Source organism: Miniopterus schreibersii (genome assembly GCF_964146895.1).
Source record: "Miniopterus schreibersii genome assembly, chromosome: 6".
Lineage (NCBI taxonomy): Eukaryota > Metazoa > Chordata > Mammalia > Chiroptera > Miniopteridae > Miniopterus > Miniopterus schreibersii.
This window is the reverse complement of record NC_138107.1, coordinates 20,082,455-20,107,157: the sequence shown is the minus strand read 5'-3', so window position 1 is coordinate 20,107,157 and position 24,703 is coordinate 20,082,455. Positions and strand designations below refer to the sequence as shown.

At 38.1% G+C, this 24,703-nt stretch overlaps 1 protein-coding gene across 1 annotated transcript in view; it reads left to right on the top strand.

Annotated features, from left to right (window-relative positions):
- PKHD1 (PKHD1 ciliary IPT domain containing fibrocystin/polyductin) overlaps positions 1-24,703 on the top strand; it is a 386,375-nt gene that overhangs the window by 267,031 nt on the left and 94,641 nt on the right. Inside the window, exons 56-60 of the mRNA XM_081141333.1 lie at positions 3,071-3,225; positions 4,608-4,760; positions 8,592-9,470; positions 10,173-10,341; positions 11,894-12,051. Coding sequence (XP_080997459.1) covers positions 3,071-3,225; positions 4,608-4,760; positions 8,592-9,470; positions 10,173-10,341; positions 11,894-12,051 — 1,514 coding nt within the window. The remainder of the gene's footprint in view (positions 1-3,070; positions 3,226-4,607; positions 4,761-8,591; positions 9,471-10,172; positions 10,342-11,893; positions 12,052-24,703) is intronic.

Genomic DNA, 24,703 nt, shown 5'->3' with positions numbered 1-24,703 from the left:
TTGGGTATGGCAAGGGAGCATGCCCTTAAGAATTACATAATTCCAAGGCTTCAGGAATTTAGAGAAGAGATAAATTATCATGAGTTTATAAGGTTTTAGAAGACTTAATGGAAAAGATCAGCTTAAGTTCAATTATATTTTTAATATAAAGTTTGGACTAATAATTTCAATAATTCTTGTTTTTCTATGCCAAGAAAATTGCTAGGTGCTCTGGGGTTTACATAGCTAGATAGTCATATTTCATTAAATATTAATATCAAAGTCAAAGAAGACAAGAGTACAAAATCAGTTACAAGGCAGTAGTATCTATTATGTCAAATCAATGTTGAAACAGAAACCAGGGTTTGGCATTCAGTGGAGAAGAGACTCCCATGGGATGACTTCTTGAAGGCAAAGGAATTTCAATCAGTTTTTAAGAATGAATAGACTGGAGGGCAGAGTAAAGACAATGATATTTTATGTGAAAGCTGAGAATCACATAGCTCTTTCTTGGTAGAGTGAACACTTTTCTTTGGCTGGAGCAGAGGACTTGTACAAGAGAGTTAGAGGATGAGGTGTTATTATTTTTTAGATTATAGTAAAGATTTTGGTGGTTGTATATTCTATGTAAATGTATATGACATATATTCATATTTATAGAATCTTACAGAATAGTTTCAACAGCCCTAAAAGTCCCCTGTGCTTCACAAGGAATTAAATTTGTTTAATTTTTTTGATTTTTAGAGAGAGAAATTAAGGGAGGGAGGGAGGGAGAGAGAGAGAGAGAGACAAACAAGAGAAACATTACTTTGCTGTTCCACTTACTTATTCATTCATTTGTTGATTCTTGTTTGTGCCCTGACCAGGGATTGAACCCACAACCTTGGTACTGGGACAACGCTCCAATCAACGGAGCAGGCCGACCAGAGCTGAATGAATTTTAATCTAATATTTACGAGGACCTTTTCATAACATTATGGTGACCTAGCGTATGAAAAACTTTCTTCAGCAATATAAAGAATAATAAAAAGATTATCCTGATATTACTGAAGGAAAGGATTGATTTTAATTATACTGCTAATTTGACTTTGGTGTTACTTTAAACCCATAGCCTATTTTCTTTTTAAAAAATATGTAATTTACTACAATATACTACCTGGTAAGTTGGAAAATTTAGATTTAAGTGAAAATTAGTAATAAACTCACTGTCTATAGGTGAACTGACATTTCAATGAGCATCTTTCTGTCTTCTGTTTTTTTGTGCATATATTATTTTAATTAAAAATAAATGGTGGCCCAGCCGGACGTGGCTCAGCGGTTGAGCATCGACCTAGGATCTAGGCGATCAGGGTTCAATTCCTGGTCAGGGCACATGCCCGGGTTGTGGGCTTGATCAATGACTCTCTCATCATTGATGCTTCTATCTCTCTCTCCCTCTCCTTTCTTCTCTCTGAAATCAATAAAGATATTTAAAAAAATGGTGTAAATCCTGCTTTTTACAATCAGTACATAATGAGGAGAATTCCTTGTAATTCAGTGTCCTGCTACAATGTACTTTTTATACTCTATGTTTATAGACTTTTCATAATTTCATGGACTATCATGATATCATGGAATGTGGTAGAATTGCTTTTTATCAGCAGGGGAAGAACTAAGAGTCAGACAGGTGGAGTGATGTCATTTAATGAAAAGCATTTGCACTTGATCAGGAGTCTTTTTTTTGTCTTAACTCAACCTCTACCTCTATTCTTTGGTCTGTTCTTGAGTTTTGTCATTTAGTCTCTCTGGATCTTAGTTTCCTTGCCTTTAAAAGTAGTAGTTGCTCTAGTATTCTGCAACTGTGAGTTTCCTAGGCTGTCATAGCAAAGCAGGAACAAAGGTAAAACTAAATTTTTTTCATTAAAATTATTACATCAATTGACAAGTCTTTTTCTCTCTCTGACCTTCTTTTTCTCAACTCAAGTGCACATATTTGAATTAATTACAATCTTTGGTTCATAACAGATTCAAACCATTGGCCCACAGGGGACCCTTTTTAATTTCTTTCTGTTTTTAGTGTCAATACTATATACTCGACATCTGTGAAGTCCCCACTCACACAGTAGACTCTTTAAGGATGCCTACTAGTCAAAATCGAAGTTGTAATTTTTTTAATGCAAATGACATATGTTTTATTTACCATTATGGTTCTAGCACCTACTATAGTATCTGGAGCACACGAGTTGCTCAATCAATATATGTTGCACAATTGAATGGCGGCCGCATGGACCTGTTGCCTGAATAAACATTTACTGGTAGAGGAGAATCCACTGTGGAAACTTGCTAAATTGTAGACATTAACAAAAGAGGCAGGTAATTAAACATGTGCCACTGAAGTTAGTAATGAATGTGAATTGAGAATAAAACAGACATATTCACTAGGAAAAGCTAGGCGGCAGTGAAAGACTGAACAAAATTTTTATTAAATGTGTTATAAAAACAAAAATGAACAAGACCCTCATTGTTTCATAGTGTGTGAAAACACAATGTTTGGAACATAGCACACTGGAGGAGTGGATACCTTTTCCCTACAATAACATTGAAATGTTGGAGGGAACCTTTAAATATTGTCACTTTTCCAATGAAGACAGGACGCTCAGAAAAGTTTAAGTGACTTCTCAAGGTCACACAGCTCGTAAGTGGCACCTCTAGGATTCATCCTGTATCTGTCTGACCATAAAGTATGAGACTTAATGGATGGTGATAAATTGTCTTACAGTTGTGTTACAGGTCTTCAGAAAATTTAAGAAACAATTCTTTCTGAAATACCTTTATTATTTAACTGTTTGCCAATCAAGGAGAGAGATTTCCATTTTAGGAAGTGATGTGTAGATGGCATATATTAAACATGTATATATGTAAGCCAGAAGATTGACTCCATTAGCATTAAACTTTTTGTAAATGCCATTTGTCTCTGTCTTGATTTGGAATTTCTCGTTTCATCTCCCTGTGGGAATTGTTGGTTGTAGTGCTTTTCCTTTTCGATCTGGAGTGAAGTGGGTGATCCGTGTTGCATTGTCAGTATACCTGATATATCTTTATGCTGTTACAGAATTATAATAGAGGACGCAGTGGATTGGCGACCCCATGACAAAATTGTCCTTAGCGCCTCTTCTTATGAGCCTCGCGAAGCAGAGGTCCTCACTGTGAGAGAAGTCAAGGGCCAGCATGTTAGGACCCAGGAGCGGCTCAGACACCGGCACGTGGGTAAGGTTTGCCTTGTTGGTTACGGGGAGTGAACGAGCGGGGAAGAGCACGTCCGGCCTGGGGCCTTGGGTCCTGTCACCATTGAGAGATGGACAGTGCCTGCTGCTGTCCTAGACTCATCCTAGAAGGCTTTATCTCGATCCCTTCATTAAGTTTATTGCCTAATTAAAAAGTGTTTTGATGTGTGGAAATTTTTAAACTTTTATTTATAATGGCAAGTCTATAAGCAAGCAGAAGGGTTATGACTCTTGTTCAAGGTCACTGGCCATTTTCATGTCTAGGCCAGAATAAATCTCATGGGAGCTGAGTTTCCAGTTCATTCAGTGGCACTCTGAATTACACAGTTACTTAGAATGTGGTAGTTATCGTAAATAATGACTTCTTTTTCCATGCTTAGGAATGTGCCCCCCTGACATAAAGTTCATTTTATGTATTCACTACTACTGCTACCAAAAAATCCCAAATGCCTTTTCTCAAAAAAAAAAAAAAAAGTGCTGAATATTTTTATATACTATACACAGTTAAAATGTATTGCTCAGACCTAATAAATAACCACAATCATAAGTTTCCTGCTTCAGTGTAATAAATGCATCTAACACAAGAGATACAGTAAATAAGTAATGAAATATGGAAGTACAGGGGTTAGGGAATATACTTCTGTCTTTGATTTGTGAGAGGAAAATACATGTTTTCGACAGGACTATATCTGAAGCTACATTTAAATCATAGTTCCAAGGATGATTTCTTTTTTAAAAATGTGGCCAAGAAGAGAGAAATCCTCCGTGATATTTGTCAGTAAGTTGCTCTAAGTGGAGGGTAGTGACAGAAACCAGCACTTGGCTCTCAGGCTCCCACCTCTGAGGAGGCCCCTTCCGGCAGTAGCGAGCTTGAGACCCGCCGTGGAAGGACGGGGCTGCTGCCTCTTGTCCCTTTACTCTCATACTTTGCCGCTTCAGTTCTGTCACTGCCTCGGTTGCTCTGGGATTCCTCACTCTGATGAAAGAAGTCCACAGACAATGTCCAACCAGACGCTGAGTCTCACACTGATGAATCTGAGGAAGGAGGTTGGGGACCCCCACTAATTGCACAGGTTCGCCCTGCCATCCCTGCACGAGTAACCGGTCCCAGTACCCACAGTTATTGAGGAGAAATGAATTCTTGCTCAAACATTGTCACTCTGATCCCATAGAGACCCAAGCAAAAGTGGGTTTTCATTTCTCAGCTAACATTTGTGGAGAATGCCCGAGGAAAAGTGGACCTTAATGCTGGTGGGACTTCTGAGGGGAAAGGAGTGTTTTCATTTGGCAGGTTCCCAGGGTCCTGAGCTGGCGATGCCTGAAATAGGTTTTTAAAGGTTTTCTTCCCCAACTCCTTTCCCCCAGGAAGCATACATGTCATGGAGGATGGCCGATACATTCGTTTGGCTGCTGAGGTTGGACTTTTGACCCGAAATATACAAATCCAACCCGATACATCCTGTAGGGGGAGACTTCTTGTGGGGTCCTTCAGGAAGTCCAGCAGAGAAGAGTTTTCAGGTAAACGAAATTTTAAGTGACTAAGCATTACCAATGGGAACCTATTCATCTGGGGCACTCAGAAATTCCAACTGTGAGAGTTTTCCTTTATAAAACAAAATGTTCAAGTTAGATGGCTCCTCTATGCTCTGAGAAGCTATGAATTTTCAGTCTTAATCTGTGCTTAATTATCAGTGTGATGTTAAAATAATATACTAGCAATCGGCACACATGCACATTTTTACCTCAAAGAAAACATCTTCAGCAGATGTGAAATTTCCTCTGCTTTGAAATTATAGATGATTTAATGACCACTTGAATTTTATCTCTTTCCTGAATTTCTATTGCTCTTTCCCAGTAGCATGCATATCTGATGGCAGGCCTCAGCTCATGCTATAAAATAATAGCATACATTTAAATAAAAATGATTTCCATATTCTAGACTGCTTTAAGAATCAGTTCATTCTCTCTCATTTATTTCAAGCTTTAGCTCTTGGAATGCTGCAAAATTATTTGAGTAGCATCTCATTTCTTCAATTTGTATTCCTTAAATATTATTCCAAAGTTGTTCGGCAGTCAAATAAATTTGAGAGATTAAATTAAATCACTGCAGCTCTGTCTTAGAAAGTCATCGTGTGAACTGTACAGGAATACAGTATAGACTCTGAGAAAGCCTGGAATAAAGGGTCTAACCATTTCCCAAATATTGAGCATGGGACACTTTTTGTTGGCACATCTGTTTCACCAGTATGATAAAGGGCGGTGTTTGGACCTTAACTCAAAAGTTTGGGATTTCTGGTCCACAGAACAAGCTTTCTCTCCACAAGCTCTCACTCCATCAGTTCTCAACATAAGTGAATTTGCTCCTCTCCACAACTCCAAAAGACATTTGGTGATATTTGGAGGCATTTTTGCTTGTCAGAACTTTGGTTGGGAGGGGGTGATCCAGGCATCCAGTGGGCAAATGCTGAATATCCTACACTGTGTATAGGACAGCCCCCCTCAAGAAAGGATGGCCCCAAATGTCAATAGTGTTGAGGTGGAAAATTCCACTCAAGAAGGGTGAGACAAAAGCTGAGTCCTGGTCTTCAGAAATGAGACTATCCTGAAGTTTATGAATATGGAGACTGAAGGAAGGAGAGCAAGGCAGGGTCTCTTTTAACTTAAACTGCTGGCCAAGCTGGAGCATGGTCACAGGAGCAGCACAGAGACCTGGTCTTATAGTTGAACAAAGATAAGGAGGTGAACCAACAGCAAGACTGAGTTGGCCCTGGACTTCTGACATTAATGACTGATCCAGGGTTTTTAAAATCATCCCCAGGGGAAAAGAGAGAGAACCTATACTGAATGCTTCTTATGGAGCAAGAACTATGCTGGTTTTCATGCCTATTTTATCTCAGTTAATCCTAACATCCCTGTGAGATAGACATTTTTATGGAAGAGGAAACAGAATCTGTAATAAAATTGCCTGCTTATTTGTAAAATTCTGTCATGAGCTTGTAAACTCCTTACCTCGAGGATAGGTTGGGTTTTCCCAATATGGTTACTGTTGTGTATTAGGTGTTCAATAAATGTGAATTTATAAAATAAATGAAGAGTAAGGAAAGTCATCCAGCTAGAAAGTGGCAGAAGTAATATTCAAATTCAATCTTGATTCTGAAGCCCTTGTTAAATAACTTTTAATTTTGTAAGCATTTTGGATTTATAGAAAAGTTGCAAAGATAGTATGGAGAGTTCCTGTATATTTTTCATCCAGTTTCTCCTACTGTTAACATCTGACATAATTCTGGTGCATTTGTCAAAACCAAAAAATTATCATTGGTGCATTACCATTAACTGATTCCACCAGCTTTCAGATTCCACCAGCTTTTCCACTAATGCACTTTTCCTGTCTCAGAAGCCAATCCAGGTTCCCACATTGTATTAAGAGCCTTTGCGTTTCAGGAACTACAAAAAGTCTCAGGAGGTTTTTGCCTAAGAACGTATTAATCTATCAGATATAGAATTCCCTATGCAAATTTAATGTGAGATTTGCTTTGACATCTTTTAAAAGATTAATTATATAGGGCTTCAAGATTCAGTTTATTTACAAGTTTTTTGGCAACCACCTAAGACGATAATCACTAATACTCAATTATTAAGCCCTTACTCTGTGCCAGATACTGGGCTATGTTTTAATCCCCATGAAAACACTATTCTTAACTCTGTTTTAGAATTGGGAAGGAGAGGCTTGAAGAGGTTTAGTAACTTGCAGAAAGTAAAAGAGGCAAAACTCACGTTCAAACCTAAACCCCCTACTCTTCTGTTATGCTATAAAGAAGCAAAAGCAGAAGAAATCAGCAGTCATAGGAGTGAGCCTGTTTATAAATCATCAATTGCTTCCCTCTTGCCCTTGACTCTGAGCGGTGGGGAGCTTCTAAAGCCTTGTGTTTGGCCTCCTCAGGGTTGAACTCACAGCTGGACTGGTGGTAAGAGGCTGTGAATTCCAGTTGATTGGGATCAAATTTTGGCTCTACCACTTGCTAGCTGTGTGGCTGTGAACAAGTTTCTTAATCCCTCTGAACCTCAGTTTTATTATCAGTAAAACAAGGATATCACAGGGTTGTATGGTTTTGTGGAGTGGCTAAATGCATAGATTGTGAGCCAAACTGTTCAGGTTTGAATTCTGATTTGTGATTAACTATGTGACTTAAGATAAATCACTGAATCCTTCTGGCTGTCACTCTCATCAACTGTGAAATGAGAATAATGATGGAACTTCCTTCACAGGGCTGTTATCAGAATTAAATGTGTTAAATACATGTTTAAAAAAAGAAGAGAAAAGAGGAACCTTCATATTTTTCTGTAACACACTCCAAAGTCTGGATTGGGTGGGATCTGCAGGTGTAGGTCAAGACTGCCAGCCTGGGTTTTCAATGATTATGGGGCAGAAAAGCAGCTGGAACTTAGAATTCCTACTTTTAAATTGGAGACCTCTGTCGGTCTCCTCCTTCAGACCAGCCGAATCCAGCAACTTATACTCAGAATTGTGATTTTCAAAAGGACAAACAGGAAAATGGTTGTGAACAAAATCATTGCTTAATTCTCTGTTGAAATGAGTAAGACGTTTTAAGTATGTACTATTAATTAGTTTCTAGTCTTATACAATTTAAAACTATTAATTATAACTATGCAAATATGCTATTAAAAACACTAATTATGAAAATTAAAAAAGAGAATATAATATAGCTAAGGTAAAAATAGAGAATTTTATAGAATTTTAAAATGATTTGAAAAATATGTTATTTCCTTCATCGTGTCTTAATCAAGAAGCATGTATTGAATGTCCTAGTTGGGGATATATACTGAACACAGGTAAAATTTTCACTTATGTCATACTCTTAAGAAATGTTAAAAATGTTTATATTCTTCATACAGTATCTTTGCGGGGATGGCTGTGGCCTTTTCACATGGGGTCACTGAGACACAGAGAGGGAGACAGGACTGTGAGGTGGGTCCCAGGAACCTGCCTTCCCCTCCTCCTTACCCCATTGCTGCTGCATCCCACAGGCAGATGCCTGGAGTCTTTAAGCTGAGTCTGTCCATCTCCTTTCTCTCTTTCCTTTCCTTGTTCCCCATCTTATCACCAGACTCTTCAGGCTGCACATGAAATCTTTTTAGGTATTAATATCATCTTCTAAAGATTCATATTATGTTAGTGAGACTCACTGGCATGAAGTATTGTGCTGGTGCTGAGAATAAACTATTACGTTTTAAAGAAAAATCTATATATTCTTGTGCCAATAAATGGACTATCCTTCTGCCTTCTGTGGGGAAGAAAAAAGTACCTGATGATATGCATTGTGTTTGCAGGTGTCCTTCAACTTTTAAATGTAGAAATTCAGAACTTTGGGTCACCAGTGTTTTCATCCATTGAATTTACTAACGTGTCAGCAGGATCCTGGATAATATCTTCAACTCTGCACCAAAGCTGCGGTGGGGGAATTCATGCAATTGCCAGTCATGGGATTATGTTAAATGACAATATAGTGTTTAACACAGTTGGCCATGGTATTGATTTGGAGGGTCAAGCTTATTCTCTCTCTAATAACCTTGTGGTTTTGATGACACAGTCAGCACAATCCACCATTTGGGTGGCAGGAATCAAAGTGAACCAGGCAAAGGATATCAACCTCCATGGTAATGTTGTGGCAGGATCGGAGAGACTTGGCTTTCACATCCAAGGCCAGAGCTGTTCCCCTCTTGAAGCTCTTTGGTCTGACAATGTGGCCCACTCAAGCCTTCACGGTCTTCATCTCTATAAGGAAAGCGGACTTGACAACTGTACTAGAATCTCTGGCTTTTTGGCTTTCAAGAACTTTGACTACGGTGTCATGTTGCATGTGGAGAACAGCGTGGAGATAGAGAACCTCACTCTGGTGGACAACACTATTGGTCTTTTGGCAACAGTGTATGTGTCTTCCATTTCGCAAGGTTCCATCGGAAATGTGCAGATTGTGCTTAGGAATTCAGTCCTTGTAGGCACTAGCTCCTCTTTTGACTGCATCCAGGACAGGGTTAAGCCTTGCTCTGCCAACTTGACATTAAAAGACCGAGCTCCTTCCAACCCAAGAGGAGGTCGAGTTGGAATTCTGTGGCCTGTGTTCACCTCAGAACCAAATCGGTGGCCTCAGGAACCATGGCACAAAGTGAGAAATGGTCATGCAATTTCAGGAATCATGAAACTTCAAGGTAGGATGTTTGGGCTTATCTGAACAGCATAGTTTCATATATCTGTGCATAGAATTTCTAATAGCATTCAGAAATTCTGTCAACAAAAGGGTACAGTGTAGTCCAGTGCTTGTTATACAACTGACCACCTGCTGGGTATTGATAACTACAGTGATGGTTTATAATATAATGGCAGCGAGTGATTGCTTTAGAAAATTACTGCTTTAAACCTGTTGAACTTCCACAGCAATTATTTAATTTAATTATAGGTAAATCCTCTTAAGTTGGTGTTATTTTTCCTATTATACAAAGGAGAAAACATAGATGCAGAATTGTGTCTAACTGAGCTTGTTTACTAGTTGGTGGGGTAGCCAGGAATAAAACCAAAGCTGTACCATACCTATGCTGTTAATCTGCTATTAGATCTCTTTTGTAATATTGTACCCACTCCCCATTGGATTTTGATCTAACCTGTGATAAAAGGTATTGCTCTTAAGGCATTAATGTGTTGGAATATCTTTCTTCTATTTTGCAAACAATACTCATGTCTTGAGGAATTAAAGATATTTAAGTCAAGATTTATGTAAACTCCTGGAACTAGCCTGGACAGCTCAAAGTAACTCCTAGACATATAGTAGCAAAGATTGTTTAGTTGTGTAATCTGTATTTGTGGTTGGTAGTTTACATGATCTAGTGTTATGATATGTTTAAAATTTTTTTCAGATGTCACCTTTTCTAGTTTTGTGAAGAGTTGCTATAGCAATGACCTAGATGTCTGCATTCTGCCCAATGCAGAGAACACTGGAATCATTCATCCCATAACAGCAGAGAGGACCAAAATGCTAAAGATCAAAGATAAAAACAAGTTCTACTTTTCTCCTTTACAGACCAGGTACCAGTTTTAGTATTTATAATAAGCCATACCTATGAATTTTTTGGTAATTTTTCAAATCCTTAATGTGTTTTAAAAAAGAAAAATCATCAATGGAAATAAAAATAAGTCCTTCTGGGAAAGTATGTTAGATTAATTGAATGGCCCTTCTTTACTCCTCTTACGTTCATGTGCTTTGATATATGATTTTTGCCATCTCTCTCACTAAAGAGGCAGAGGCGATTTCTCTCTCTTGAATCTGGGCTCAGCCATGATGCAGTGCAATTTTTATTGGTATCGTTTTATTGTTTTGTCTTTATTAGAGAGATTTCTTTGGGGTGTTTTCAATCACTGGAAAAATTTACCCTAATTTTTGAATATTCTATAGAGTATGGTGTCACTAGTCTTCAGAAGGAAGCTTGGGAGCCCTTGTGCAGGGATTGGTGGGGAGGAGGTTGTGTCTATTGTCCAGGAATTCCTGAACCGAATAATGTGGCTGAGACAGATACTGGTGCTCAAACCCACAGACCAGGTATAACCACTATTCTTGACCATGTGATCTACGAGTTTTATTCAAGAATCTGAAAACTAGATAAGGCATTATTTTTGCCATTAAAGGGAGTGGAACTATCAGGAGCAAGGAAAATTGGCTACTTTTTCTTCCCCACAATATTGGGGAAAATTCCTATAGTTGGAAGAAAAAAATCAAGAAAAATCACCCTAATTGGAAAGTTTATGTTTTTGGCCCAACACCTATCTCTTTAAGATGCCCATTTCTGAGCTACTTTTAGTACCTAAGCATTATTAAGCATGCAGTTTGGGTTATTCTGTCATTTTTATTCTACTGTTCAATTTACCTTGTGTTCATGTATTACCTATGGGATGAAATATTTATAAAGCTAAGTGATACTAGTGTCTGATTTTTTGTACTATTGATACTTAACACACGGTTGGCAGGCACTAAATATTTAACATTGCTACTGACGGTATCTAAAAGTATTAGACCAGAAGAAATCAAATAAGTTCTCTATAATTCAGTGTTATAATTGCCTGTTATTTGTTTACATACCCCTCCTGACTCTAAATTCTGAAAGTATAGGAATCATGCCTATCTTTACCACAACCGTATGCCCCAACCTGTAAGTAATAGGTTTTCAGTAGATAGTTGTCAAATGAGAATATCTATTTTACCTTATTTGCATATAGCACAAATATAATTGATATTTATAATTATAATCTTATAATACTGCAAGTTACCAAAGTTCCATAAAGAAATCATTGCATTATTTTCATTAGATATTAGAGTTAGGAGCATTTTATTGTATCTTACTGCTTAGAAAGTTAGCAATCTATGTAAAGGTTATATATCCAGAGTATTTGGATAATAATGTCTTTCTTCTTGACTATCTGACTAGGAAATAACATTCTATATAGAGTTTTATTTAATATCTATGTAACACATTATTAATAATAAATCCTGTTGAATTTATTTTTCATCAGATCAATAATAGCAATATATTTTCTTTCTGTTGCTTATCATGAAATGAGAGTTGCTTTCTGTCTTTCTTTACAGGGAAGATTTAGGAACACTGGTTTGCCCTGAATCAGATTGTGAAAGTCCAAGAAAGTATCTCTTTAAGGATCTGGATGGGAGAGCTCTGGGTCTACCTCCCCCAGTTTCTGTGTTTCCTAAAACCGAGGCAGAATGGACTGGATCCTTCTTCAACACAGGTTGGTTATAATGGAACTCGATGCCTCCAGTAAGGCGGGCATGCATGTGAAGGGGCTGGCTCAGCCGTGTTGTCTAGCGGGAACAAAATATCCAGGAGTGGAACTGAGTTCTAGAGATGGAGCCTGTGCTAGCGCGCTGCTCAGCTCACCTGCATCCCAGGAATGTAGGGTGATTAAGAGATGTTGTGGTCACTGTGTGGCCTCCATGAGATTGCCTGTGTCTGTGTCCCAACACCAGCTCTGGGCACAGGTGAGGAGACCGATACACTCACTGGCTTGGCCACCTGGGCCTGAAGCATCGTTCGTAGTGCTCAGCGCTTTACAATGTCAGCCGCAGAGCCAGCTCCTCTGGCTTCTGACTCTCCCTTTCTCTTTCATCATAACTTAAGGGCTCTCAATCTGGAGAGGGTGGTGGAGTAGATGGCATGCAGTTTGTCTTCCTTTTCTCCATTTTCTAATCGTCTCTGGGAGGTGTGTGTGTGTGTGTGTGTGTGTGTGTGTGTGTGTGGTGTCTATGATCAAATTCTGTCTTCTTCTTGCTTATACAACCAAAGCCCATTTTTAGTTTCTATAACTGGACCCCTAGAAGCATCATTGTCGTTCTACTTCCACAGACAATGAAACTCTGTGTTTTCATTTGAGTTTCAGGTGGAACCTGCTGCAGGTAAATTTAAAGAATTTTTCCCTGCTTTTTCCTACTTTAGTGGCTGATGCTTCAGACTTCTCTTCTAGCTTTTCTTTCCTTTTTTTAAGTTCTTAATGTGTGAATGTCCCAGGACTGTATCCTCAGATCTGTTTTTTCTCTCTTCCTAATTGTGCTCCCAAGTCCAAGGTTGAAATAGTATTTAATATTGATGACTTCCAATGTACCTCTCCAGCCCCGACTTGACCCTGAACTTTAGTCTGGTATATCCACCTCACTCTACTGGGAAATATTACTGGCATCTCAGACTTAACATGCCCCAAATGGGATTCTTCATCTCTGCCCCTACTCACAACCTGCTTCTTACCTAGCTGACTCTTCCTCAGTAATTGGTACCATCATTTATGAGGTTATTTAAGTAAAATATCTAGAAGCAATCATTTATTCTTTTTTTTCCCTAACCCAAGGTTTTCCATTTCTAACCATCAACATCTCCCACTTGCAAGGGAATAGCTTTCTAACTGGTCTTCTTTCTTATGCTCCTCTATCTTATAGTCTATTTTTCAATGATAGAGAGATCATTCAACTTTCCAATAATTTTCTATCCCCCTCAGAATGAAATCCAAACTACAAGCCTTGTAGTATCTGGTTCTTGCCCATCTCTCTCACTTCATTTTCTGTGACACCCATTTCACTCACTCACCGTCTTATTGTTTTTCAACATTATAAATGTATTCCTACCTCAGGGCCTTTGCATTGGCTATTTATTCTGCCAGAAAAATCCTGTTCTCACTTCTTTGCAGAGCTAGCTCCTTCTGTTCAAATAATAACTCCACAGAGAAACCATCCCTGACCACTCTATCTAAAGTAAACCTTCCTCTGCTATTCTCTAGCCCTCTATGCCTGCCTATTTTTTGTCAGAGTTCCATTACTTGAAATTATATTAAAAATATACCTGCTTACTTGTTGCTTTACTGTTTGCTATTTTAAAGTACAAACTTGATGAGGGCAAGAATTTTGTCCTGTTCACTGTTATACATTGGAGGATGCTCCACAAATATTAATTGATGAACTGATCAAGTGAATGAATTATTGATAACTGAGGAAACTATTAATGCTGTTTTCCCCAAACCATTCAAGAACATACAGAAGAAATTGAGGCCTTTGGGTCATTTGTTTAAGGATTTATAATATGGAACCAAGAAGTTTCCGGGTATCTTTTTATTTGTTTTCATTTCTTTCATTTGAACTTCTACTACTTTATAGCATTTGTCTTTTAGAGAAGCTTTACATAAGTCTTTAATTACTATACAATTTCATACTTCAACACTTTAAATATTTCTCTCAAATCTTTTCACTGGTTGAAGGCTTATCTTTGCAATAGAGTGACAAGCAGTGGGGATTATGGCATAGGTTTGAAAAAGTCATTGCTGAGTGCATGAAACATGCTGAGTAAATATTCATTTTGACATGTTGGTTATATCTGTTGAATATAACCAGCAAATATATTTTTGCACAGATGAAGGAAACCCAGGAAAACATCCATATTGAGAAAATATGTGCAGAGTAGTAAATGGGGGGGAAAAAAGAAAGATAAGCTGCTAGTCTTCCACTTATCACTAGTTCTATTCAAATAGCGTTCTTTAAAAAATAATTTATTGATTTTAGAGGGAGAGGGGAAGGAAGAGAGAAAGAAACATGGATTTGTTGTTCCATTTATTTATTTATTTATTTATAAATATATCATTATTGATTTCAGGGAGGAAAGGAGAGGGAGGGAGAGAAACATCAATGATGAGAGAGTCACCGATCGGCTGCCTCCTGCACGCTCCCAACTGGGGATCGAGCCCGCAACCGGGCATGTGCCCTGACCGCGAATTGAACCCCGATCCCCTGGATCCTAGGTCGACGCTCAACCTCTGAGCCATGCCCAGCCGGGCATGTTATTCCACTTATTTATACATTCACTGGTTGCTTCTTGTATGTGCCCTGACCAGGGCTCACACCCGCAGCCTTGGCATATTAGCACAGTGCCCTAACCAGATGAGCACCCGGCCAGGGCTTCAAATAGCTTCTGTAGTAAGTGGTTTCATTGGTTTTAAGAATCATTCCACTGTTATAGGTATTATACAATGGAGAAAATATCCTTATACTTTAAAATAAATGCATGAATAATTATGAGTTTTTTCTAAACTTGTGGGTTTTGGTGAGAATCTCATTTCTGTGAAATCAGTATCAAGGCATACACATTCCAGAGTATTTAATGAAAATCACAGTTCACAGAAAAATAAGGACTGAAGAGAGCACCTAACTTGGGTTTCCCCAGAAGCAGACCCGGGCACAAGGCTTAGAATCCAAGTACAGTGGTACCTCGGTTTTTGAACATCTCTGTGGACGAATATTTTGGGTTACAAACACCATAAACCCGGGAAGGAAATGCTTTGGTTTTCGAACACGCCTCTCAAGTCGAACATGCCCTGCGGCTTCCACTGAGGGCAAGACCCTGAGGCCTCACTGTCGGCTGTGGATCCCTCCGGTTTTGAGGGTTTCCGAGCTCAATCGGGCTTCTGGAATGGAGCACATTCGAAAACCGAGGCATCACTGTAGTTTATGTGCGGGGGGCAGGGGACAAGGGCTTAGAGAAGGAGGGAAATGAGCCGGGGAAAGGAATGAGGCCGTCGAGGAGTATGTTGTCAAACTGGTGACCACTGTGGACAGCTGCAGCTCAGGCCTGGCGGGGCACTCCAGGAGACTGGGAGTATGACCCAGAATTGTCCCAGCCAAGTCACGAGGAAGCTAAGGCATTTATACTTCAAATCCCTATTCGTCCCAGCTGAGGGATGCTACTGGGGACATTAACTCTCTAGCTCTTTGGCTTTCCCTGAACACAGGCCAACTGTGCTCTTTCCCAGGGCCAGAAAAAACCTTTCCCATCAGGGAACCATTCATCTGTGTAGTAGCAGTCTTGTGTTGGTGAAGGTGAGTGGGAAAGCCATGTGGGTGTGGCTCTGAAAATGTCTGTTACAAACGGGAGCTCTAAGATGCCCGTCAAATCCTCCACGTGTGGATAATAACGTTCTTTCCATGAACTCTTAGGTGGTTGCTAACCATGTGGTGAAAATACACTATTTAGGCGCCAACATGCTCTTGCTCCCAGTTGCAATGCTGTATGTTTTATTTCGCCACTCTCTGTCTTGGATGTGAAACATGATTCATTGATGATAAAACTCCAGCAGGTATTATACTGTTATGTGTCATTTACTATCAGTGTGTGGACAAGCATGAGCGTGTGGGGGGCTGAATGTATACAGGGAGGTATATATGACTGACTGCTTTAAAGTCCTGATATTTTAAAGCTTTATAACATTTCAAATGAGGTTGCTATAGGTTTCAGTTGCGTGGATTCCCACAGTAGAATCTATTTACTGCACTAAAAATACAGTCTGTGTCCTCTTGCAATGAAGGAGATAGCACATGGTAAACGGTGCCTTCCGGCTGCTAACAGAACTGTTGTGTTTTCCTTCAACTTCCAAATATGAATAGACCCTTCCTTCCCTAATTCAAGTCCATTTTTATTTTTTAAACCATTTTCTTCTATGCCACTTTCCAGTTCCTATTCACAGTCTTGTGGATGAGAAAAGTACAAATTTAATCTCGAGAGAATGAATGTCAACTTTGTATTTCCCTTCTTTAAGACAAGAACCTATGATCTTCTATAAAACTGCAAGAGTGGTGCAGCAAAGGTGAAAATGAAGACCACTGCAACCAACTCTCACATGTATCCCACATGGCATTAAGTTTAACACACCCTTATGTCCTTTCTTGTTTTAATTGAAACAAGGTTTAGAATCCGTTGTCTTTGAGGTTTAGTTTTAACTTGAAAAAAAGCAAGTTTTATTTGCGCATATAAGTTCACATGCAAAACCACCCGCTCAGGCAGATATCCACATGTCCCCACATATTGTCTTATACTCCAGCATTAGGAACAAAAATTATCCATGTGGATCACCTCTGAGGAATACCATGCCAGTGGGTTTTTTATCTATGCAATGCAGGGTGTGTAGCCAGGGGAAAAGTGAGCTGCTAATTTTGGTTTGTACTTATCTGTAAGTCTGCATTTGCAGCCAGCTTTGAAACATGCATGACAAAGAATGCAAGAACCATTTGCACTTTATTCTAGAAAGGATTTATTTTGATTATGGAGGCATCTGACCATCTGAAAAACCAAACTCACTTAGAAAAACAAAATCTCGAAATTCATATCCCGTTTAGGTAAGACTAACTAGATGTCAGGGCTTTCCACTTTGCTGCTTACTCACTTCCTGTCTGTCCCAGAAGACAAGTGGATGGCATCACCTCTCAGACCAGTTCACATGCGAGGAACACTGCTGTTGTTAGCAGATGACTGAAAAAAAAACAGCTTTTGTTTCAATGGCATTTTACAATTTCTCAGACATGATGAGGACAGTAGAGGGAGATGAGGTGGAAGCTGACGTGCACTGAGCACATTTAGTGTGCTAAGCGCTGAAGGTGGCATTTTCATTTGTCAGCAAATGCCACCCACACTCTCCCAGCACCTTTGTAAGGATGAAACTATAGTTGTGAACAAGATAACGTTCCTACTTTCATCAAACTTATGTTCAAATAAATAAGCTCATGAACAAATAAATAAAAATCTTCCAATAACTATGAGAATCGTAAAAAAATGAAATAGGTTTTGGGTTAGAGAGGTAGTTTGAGGGGTGTGTGTGTGTGTGTGTGTAAGGAAGTTGCTGGAGTCACACTGCTCTGAACAGAGGGAGGAGCCTTCTAGGGAGAAGGTCCAGCCAGGCAGAGCAAGAGCCCTAAGAAGCGAATGGCCTCAACGTGTCTGAGGGGTGGGTAGAAAGACCAGTGCCGTTGGTATGTAGTGACTGAGAGGAGGAATAGTAGGAGCTAGCCAGGAGCCAGCTCCTTTATAGGCCAGGGTAATTTAATCAGGTGATGTTGGAGGGTTTTAAGAAAGGTGCTGATAGGATTTTATTCACTCTCTGAAAAGATCACACAAGCTGCTATGGAGTGAACGGATCATGGGTGGGAGCAGGGCTGGGAGCAGGCAGCCCAGCCAGGAAACTGAACTTAAGGGGCCGGGGGGTGCGCTACTCCATGAGAGGCCCTGCGCTGGCCCACAAGCTCTTGCGCCGGCCCACAGTGAGATAATTACAGAAATCTATCATTTAGAAACATAATCTGACAGAGCAATTTCATGTCTATTGAATCTAATAAATAAAACTTGGGCTTTTATTTTGTATGTCTAATTTGTCTGATGAGTCATACTGTATTTCTAAAAGTATTGGTCCTCAAAGGACTGGAAATTTTATAACGAACAAACAAAAAACCCCTGTTCTGCCAAACTTTCTCCAGTTCAGGAGATGCATTTCACGCACTTAGGAAAGTGGCTCCAAAGCTGGCTTATCATCGGAAGCATCTAGGACATTAAACATTCATTTGCATATTGCGCGGATTTTGAGTCACTAGGTGATTGTGTTTAAAACCACACACACACACACACACACACACACACACACACAACCTCCCCAAGTGATTCCATTGTGCTAAGGTTTGAGAATCACTACTAGAGTTATATGTTCCCTTTGAATTAAATAGACAGGAATTTAGGAAGACAAATAATACTTTTAATTTAAAAAGTGGGCAGTTCCAGTTTCTCATGAAAAATGAAGAATAGCTTTCTGTGCCAAATACCAACAGACATAAATATACTCACTTATGTACACACGGATATCTTTACGAAAGGGAAAAGAGTATTAACTAAAAAATAAAAATAAAAAATACAAGAGTATTTGCAATCTGAATTAAGTCTTTGAAACATAAGAACATATCGAAACTTTTTTAAATATAAATTATTTTTCCTACTATTGAAGTGAGTTGAGTGACCTCGAAATGTCACTTTCATGCATAAAAATGGGTACAATGCTAAGTTTATTTTTTAAATTCTACATTGAATCATTATGTTTAAAACCAAAATTTGTGATAAGCTTTTCCCACACTCCGCTTGACATACTTCCCAGCCAAGTGCTGTGGTCTGTCCAGGGTTTCCGACCCACCAAACTTACCCCCCGGGCAGGTGAGAGTTTCTATTCTCTACCATGAGACGGGGAGAAACATTTTTCAAATAGTGTTACTTCTTGGGCGCCTCTTGAGAAAGAAAGTTATACACCATTGTGGAGACCTTGAAAGTGACTGGCCTCAAATCAAAAATAAAAGATTAGGTGGATAAAAAAGAAAATAAAGCTGGCATTTGACTGTCAGCTCGCGGAGTGATGAAGAGGCTCCCAGCTGAACAGTGGGGACGCTCGGTGACGTGGAGACGCGGCCGGGCGGCCTCACAGGCACGGTGGCTGGCATTTTCTCAACTCTTTGTTGACAGAACTTGAAATGTGTCTTTTCGTTCAGCTTTCTAGGCTTCCCGTTCTTGCCATTTGTCCTGGGAATGACAGCAAGATGGTATTATAAAATGGGAGAAGGGAGAGGGAGGGAGAAATGAGAAGACAGAATGGAGAGAGGAAACGGTTGTTAGAAAATTCGTCTGCAAATATCTGTGCTCGCAGAGGTCTTTTTCTTCTAGCTAGAGGGGGAAATACCATTCTCTTTTCCCAAGCAATTATAGGCCCCAAAGATTGAAACTTGGTATATAGCTCTTTAATCTCAGCAGATATTTATGGTTAAACATTAGACTTTTAGGATTCCAGATGTCAGGGTATTAAAATATAAAGGCACAGTGGAGTCTCAGAAAATATGAGAATCTTTGGGATACGTGGCTGCAGGGATTCTTACCCCAAGCAGAGGAGGGTAGAGCTTCCAGTGATCCTTTGCGAGACCCAAAGAGCACCTTTCCTTCCCCTTATTCTCTCGCTCCCCAGGACTTGCCTAGTCTCCAGGCAGTGAATGGCATAGCAATTTCTAATTGCATTTTGAAAACGTTCATGCTGTGCGCTGGAATGATTTTTCATGTGTGATTTTTAAAAGATGATGTGAGAAGGCATATGATCCATGGGAATCGTTTCCTTTTCTCTTTATTCAATCTAGAAGCATTATCCTTGAAATCGTCTTGATCCTCAAATCTATTAACCACTAATACTTGTGAAGTATCGCCATGCTTCTGATGCTGTGAAAAGACCTTCGGATGAATTATCTCATTTAATTTAATGCCATCAAGAGGATCTACCTTATGAAATACGTATTTCCTCCATTTGTCGATGTGGAAATTGATGTAGAGACGTTAGGTAACTTGTCCAAGTCATACAACTAATTAATAGAAGATTCAGGACAAAAGCTGTGTTTTTAACTCTGTGCTGTACTGTACACAGTACCCTTCTTCTAGGTTTTCTTCCTTCTTCCTGTGCATTCTCTAGCATCAGCTCTCTTAAATCTATTGGTTTTCTCACACAGAAAGTTCTGTCTACACAGAACAAAGCCAATTGAGACTGTGCAATTATTCCAGCAATTATCCCTCCCGACTAGCAATAATAGCAAGTTGCCATTTATCTGGCAGATTCCATGTGCCAGACATTATGGTAAGTGGTTTATAAGCATTCCCATTCATCCTTTCAACAACCTTAACATGTAGGGATTGCTATGTCCTTTCAGCATTTAAAGAAATAAGGATTTAGAAAAGTTAACTGATTTTTCATGGTCCCACAGTAGAATGTGCAGAACTAAGATTTATATCTATATTTGTCCGACTCCAAAGTCTGGGCTCGAAACCACTTCTAGATAATTATCATCATGTGGCCTGAATCACATAGTGGGGCGCTATCCTGAGATATATTTAATTGGATGACTCACATATATTCCATTTTACATGGTAGCAAGTTGATTTTATAGTTAAAAAAAATAATTGTCAATTATTGTAACATTTTTGAAAGGCAGTGTAATAGCAACCACAGAAAAGCCATATATATATAACCATGTTTCATGTAGAGACTAATCTCTTTCACATCCAAGAAAATCATTTTGCCAGTGTTAACCTGGTAGTGCGATGACAGTAGGGTAGTGTGAGCTTTGGTCGTGAGATCAAAAATTTATTATGGTAATTTTTCTGTAGCTTTCCTTTTCCCCCAGTGAGTTCATAGCTTCTTTTGTGTTTTTGTTTTCCTACTTAGACAAATGTTTATCGAGTGCCTAGTGAGAGCAAAACACTATGTACGTTTGGGGTATCCTAGAAGGGTCATCAAGGTAGGTACAAAACCCTTCCTGCCCTCATGCATGGGGAAAGGGGGCCAGGCTATGTGATGGAGAAAAGTAGTTGCTATAAAATTGGCACGAAGTACATTGGAGAGAGCACATGTAGTTGCGGATATAGACAAAGGCTCTAGGAAGGAAATCGAATTTTCTATGAGCCTAGACCATTGGTTAAAGCTTAAAAAGGCACATATGGAAGTGGAAAGTAGAAGAGTTGTGTTAGGAAGTGGCAGACACAGGGCTGTCCTCTGCATTGCAGCCTAGAAGCTCCCCCTGGAGTGCTCCCTGGCTTCCGCAGGAGGCTGGGTCTCTGCCTCCTTATGGCCTTACTTCACCTGTCACTCAGTTCCATTACAACGCGTCTCAAGCTCTACTGACATCACTTTACAAGCCCCGCCTTCTCATTGGACTGTGCATTCATTGAAGACAAAAATCTTTTAAATTTTAGTATAATCCCTGGAACATAATATGTTTAGTGAATATTTGTCGAATGAGGGAATAAATGGATAAATGCCTGAATAAATGAGAAAATGTCAAAAATTCAAATTTAATTTGCCAGTGAACTGTTTCACAAAGTAAATTTTATAGATTTACTTAATGTATAATTTTTTTGTAGCATTTTAAAAGAATGTTCCCTATTCATTAATCTGAGGAGATTGTGAGAAATGTGGTCCATGGCCAAATAAATTTTGAAAATTCTGTTGCCATTTTGAAGATTCATCACATGCATTAAAATAGTGAAGGTTCTGATAAGTGCTGCAATTAAAATTTAAAAATAATGTTTAAATTAGTGTTCAGTATTTCTCAAACATTTTAACTAGAGAATACTTGTTCATACTGCACATTAGTGGCCCTTGGAATTAGTGTATTTTTTCAGAATAAATTTTGGGAAATATTACCTTATATTAGTTGGCAGGAATACATGCCAGTTGGAAAAAAAATTTATAGCATCTTCAATTTGGATGGTTCCTTGAAGATCAATCTATCCCACTTCTCATTCAATGTATAGATGGCTTCTACTTTTACTTTTCCCAAGAAGTGGGCATTTACTGCTATACAAGGCTTCCTAATATATTTTGAATAATTTTACGTGTTAAGATCTTCTTTCTATGATTTCCACCCAGTGAGCTAGTTTTCCTTGTGAGGTGACGCATTATAAGTCTAATTGTTTCCATATGGCTGCCTTTTACATATTTAAAGATAGTAAAACAGTGATCTTATAAATAACTCAATATGTCTCTTTCAGGAATAAAAATTCTAAATTTCATCTGCTAGTTCATATAGGACAAATTGTTTTTAGATCTTCACTTTCTAGACTGGCTTATTTTTTATGTTCTTTAATTTGTCAGTGATTTTTCCAAAATGTAGAAACCAGAACATTTACCTATCCAGTATAGTATTCTCCAATGGAAATAACAATGCAAGACAAAAGTGTAATTTCAACTTTCTAGTGGACAGGTTACAAATGATAAAAAGAAACAGATAAAATTAAATTAATAACATACTTTAATTCAATATTCAAAATATTATTTTAAGATTAACCTAATAAAGTTATTAACATATTTTCTATTTATATTATGGCTTTGAAATTTTGTTTGTGTTTTACAGTTACAGCATATTTCAATTTGGAACCTACATTTTGGGCAAAAATATTTGATTTGTATCTAGATTTCACAAACTTTACAATCGAAAAAGTAGATTTACATGAACAAATTGTTTCCAATATACTTAAACATTTTCAATAACAAATCAGTTTTGCACTTTACATTATAATTAATTAAAATTATACACAATTTATAATTTAGTTCCTCAGTTGCCCTAGTCATATTTCAAGGGCTAAATAGCTACATGTAGCTATGGTTACCATATGAGTATCTCCCCTTGTTCTGGAGTGACAAATATTAAAGAGAATTGCTTTCTTTTAAAACCTATGTGGGAGACTCTTCATCCCTGTTAAATTCCATTTTTATAAGTCATCAGATGCATCTTGGATTTCTAGGATTAGAAACTCACCTCAGAATTAGAAACCATTCTAAACATCACCTAATTAGTTCTGGGCATATAATTCATTAAAAGAAAGAAGCTTACCTAGTCCTGGATTTTCTACCATTAGGAGGAACTACTGTGTAAATACCCAGTCCTCCAAACAAAGCATCAAGGTGTTTTGAGACTTTGAATTTATTACTCAAGTTAATGACCCTTTATTGAGATCTATTTGAATTTCTATACTTTGTTGTATGAGAAACAGTATTATGAGTATTGCACAAGTGGGGCTATTTTTGAACACCTGTAACTAAATGGAATTACTTTATTTTTGCCATGTTAATATACTGATATGTACTAGTTCTCTCTTTTCTTTTTTTTCAATTTTTTTTTCTTTTTCTTTCTTTTTTAAAAATTTTCCACCTTATTATTTTTGGGACTTAATGTGTTTCCATTCTTCAAATTTTAGTAATAGGGGAAGCCTGCTTTTGTTCTTTTGGTACAATAGTAATGAAAGATTTAGAAGGCAGAAGCTCAAACTTCAGCCCATTTTATACCTAAGACAGATGGATATTGTTTGTCTGTTTGAATATTTTATATGTGTATGTGTGTGTGTGTGTACTCTGTGTGTGTGCATTTTAATGGAAGGGAATACTTAAGCAGCCTCACCAATAAATAAACTATGCCTGACTGATAGGTGTTAAACGAGTTCATGAAACCTCCTCATTTCATTTTTATGGATTTGAAAGATTGTTTGATCTAGTTTTCGGTTTATCATCATATATTTGCATACTCACTAGATAAAAAAACTAATGCAATCATTAAGACATATTCTATAAATAGATGATATATCGATGGAACAAAATATTTTTAAGGGTCAGAAATAAATCTAAATGTATTTGAGAACTTAATTTATAACAAAGATGATATTTTAAATAATGGGAAAATAGAAATTATTCGATTAATGAAGTTGAAGCATTTGACTAATCACTTAGGGAAAGAAAATTAGAAATTTATATCTTTCTCTTTTCAAAAATAAATTCCAAATGGCTTAAAGATGGGAGAAAAAAAAAGAATACTTAGAATTACCAGAAAATATTAATGAAGTTATGTACTCTTAGAGTTGTGGAGATCTTTCTTAACATACATCAAAATCTAGAAAACATTTGTAAAGATTTGAAAATTTGACTATAAGAATTTAAAATGTTTGAAAAGAATATTAAAATCTAAACTAAAAAACTAGGATTCTTAGGATATATTCTGAGAAATGGAACCCCTGAGTCAAATGGCAATTCTACTTTTAATTTTTTGAGGAAACTCCATACTGTTTTCCACAGTGGCTGCACAAGTCTGCATTCTCACCAGCAATGTAATATATCTAAAGAATCCCAAAACACCAATCAGAAATAATATATGCACCCTTATGTTCATAAGAGCATTATTCACAATAGCTAAGATCTGGAAAGAGCCCAAGTGCCCATCAGTAGATGAGTGGCTAAAAAAGCTGTGGGACATTCACACCATGGAGTACTATGCAGCTGTGAGAGAGGGATCTCTCACCCTTTGCGACAGTATGGATGGACCTAGAGAGTATTATGCTGAGTGAAATAAGCCAGGCAGAGAAAAACAAGTACCACATGATCTCATTCATTTGTGGAATCTAATGAACAAAATAAACCAATGAACAAAATAGATCCAAAGACATAGAAGCATGGGGCAGATGATGAAGCTCAGAGGGAAGCAGGGAGGGTGCATGAAAAGATTAACCACAGAATTTATATGCAT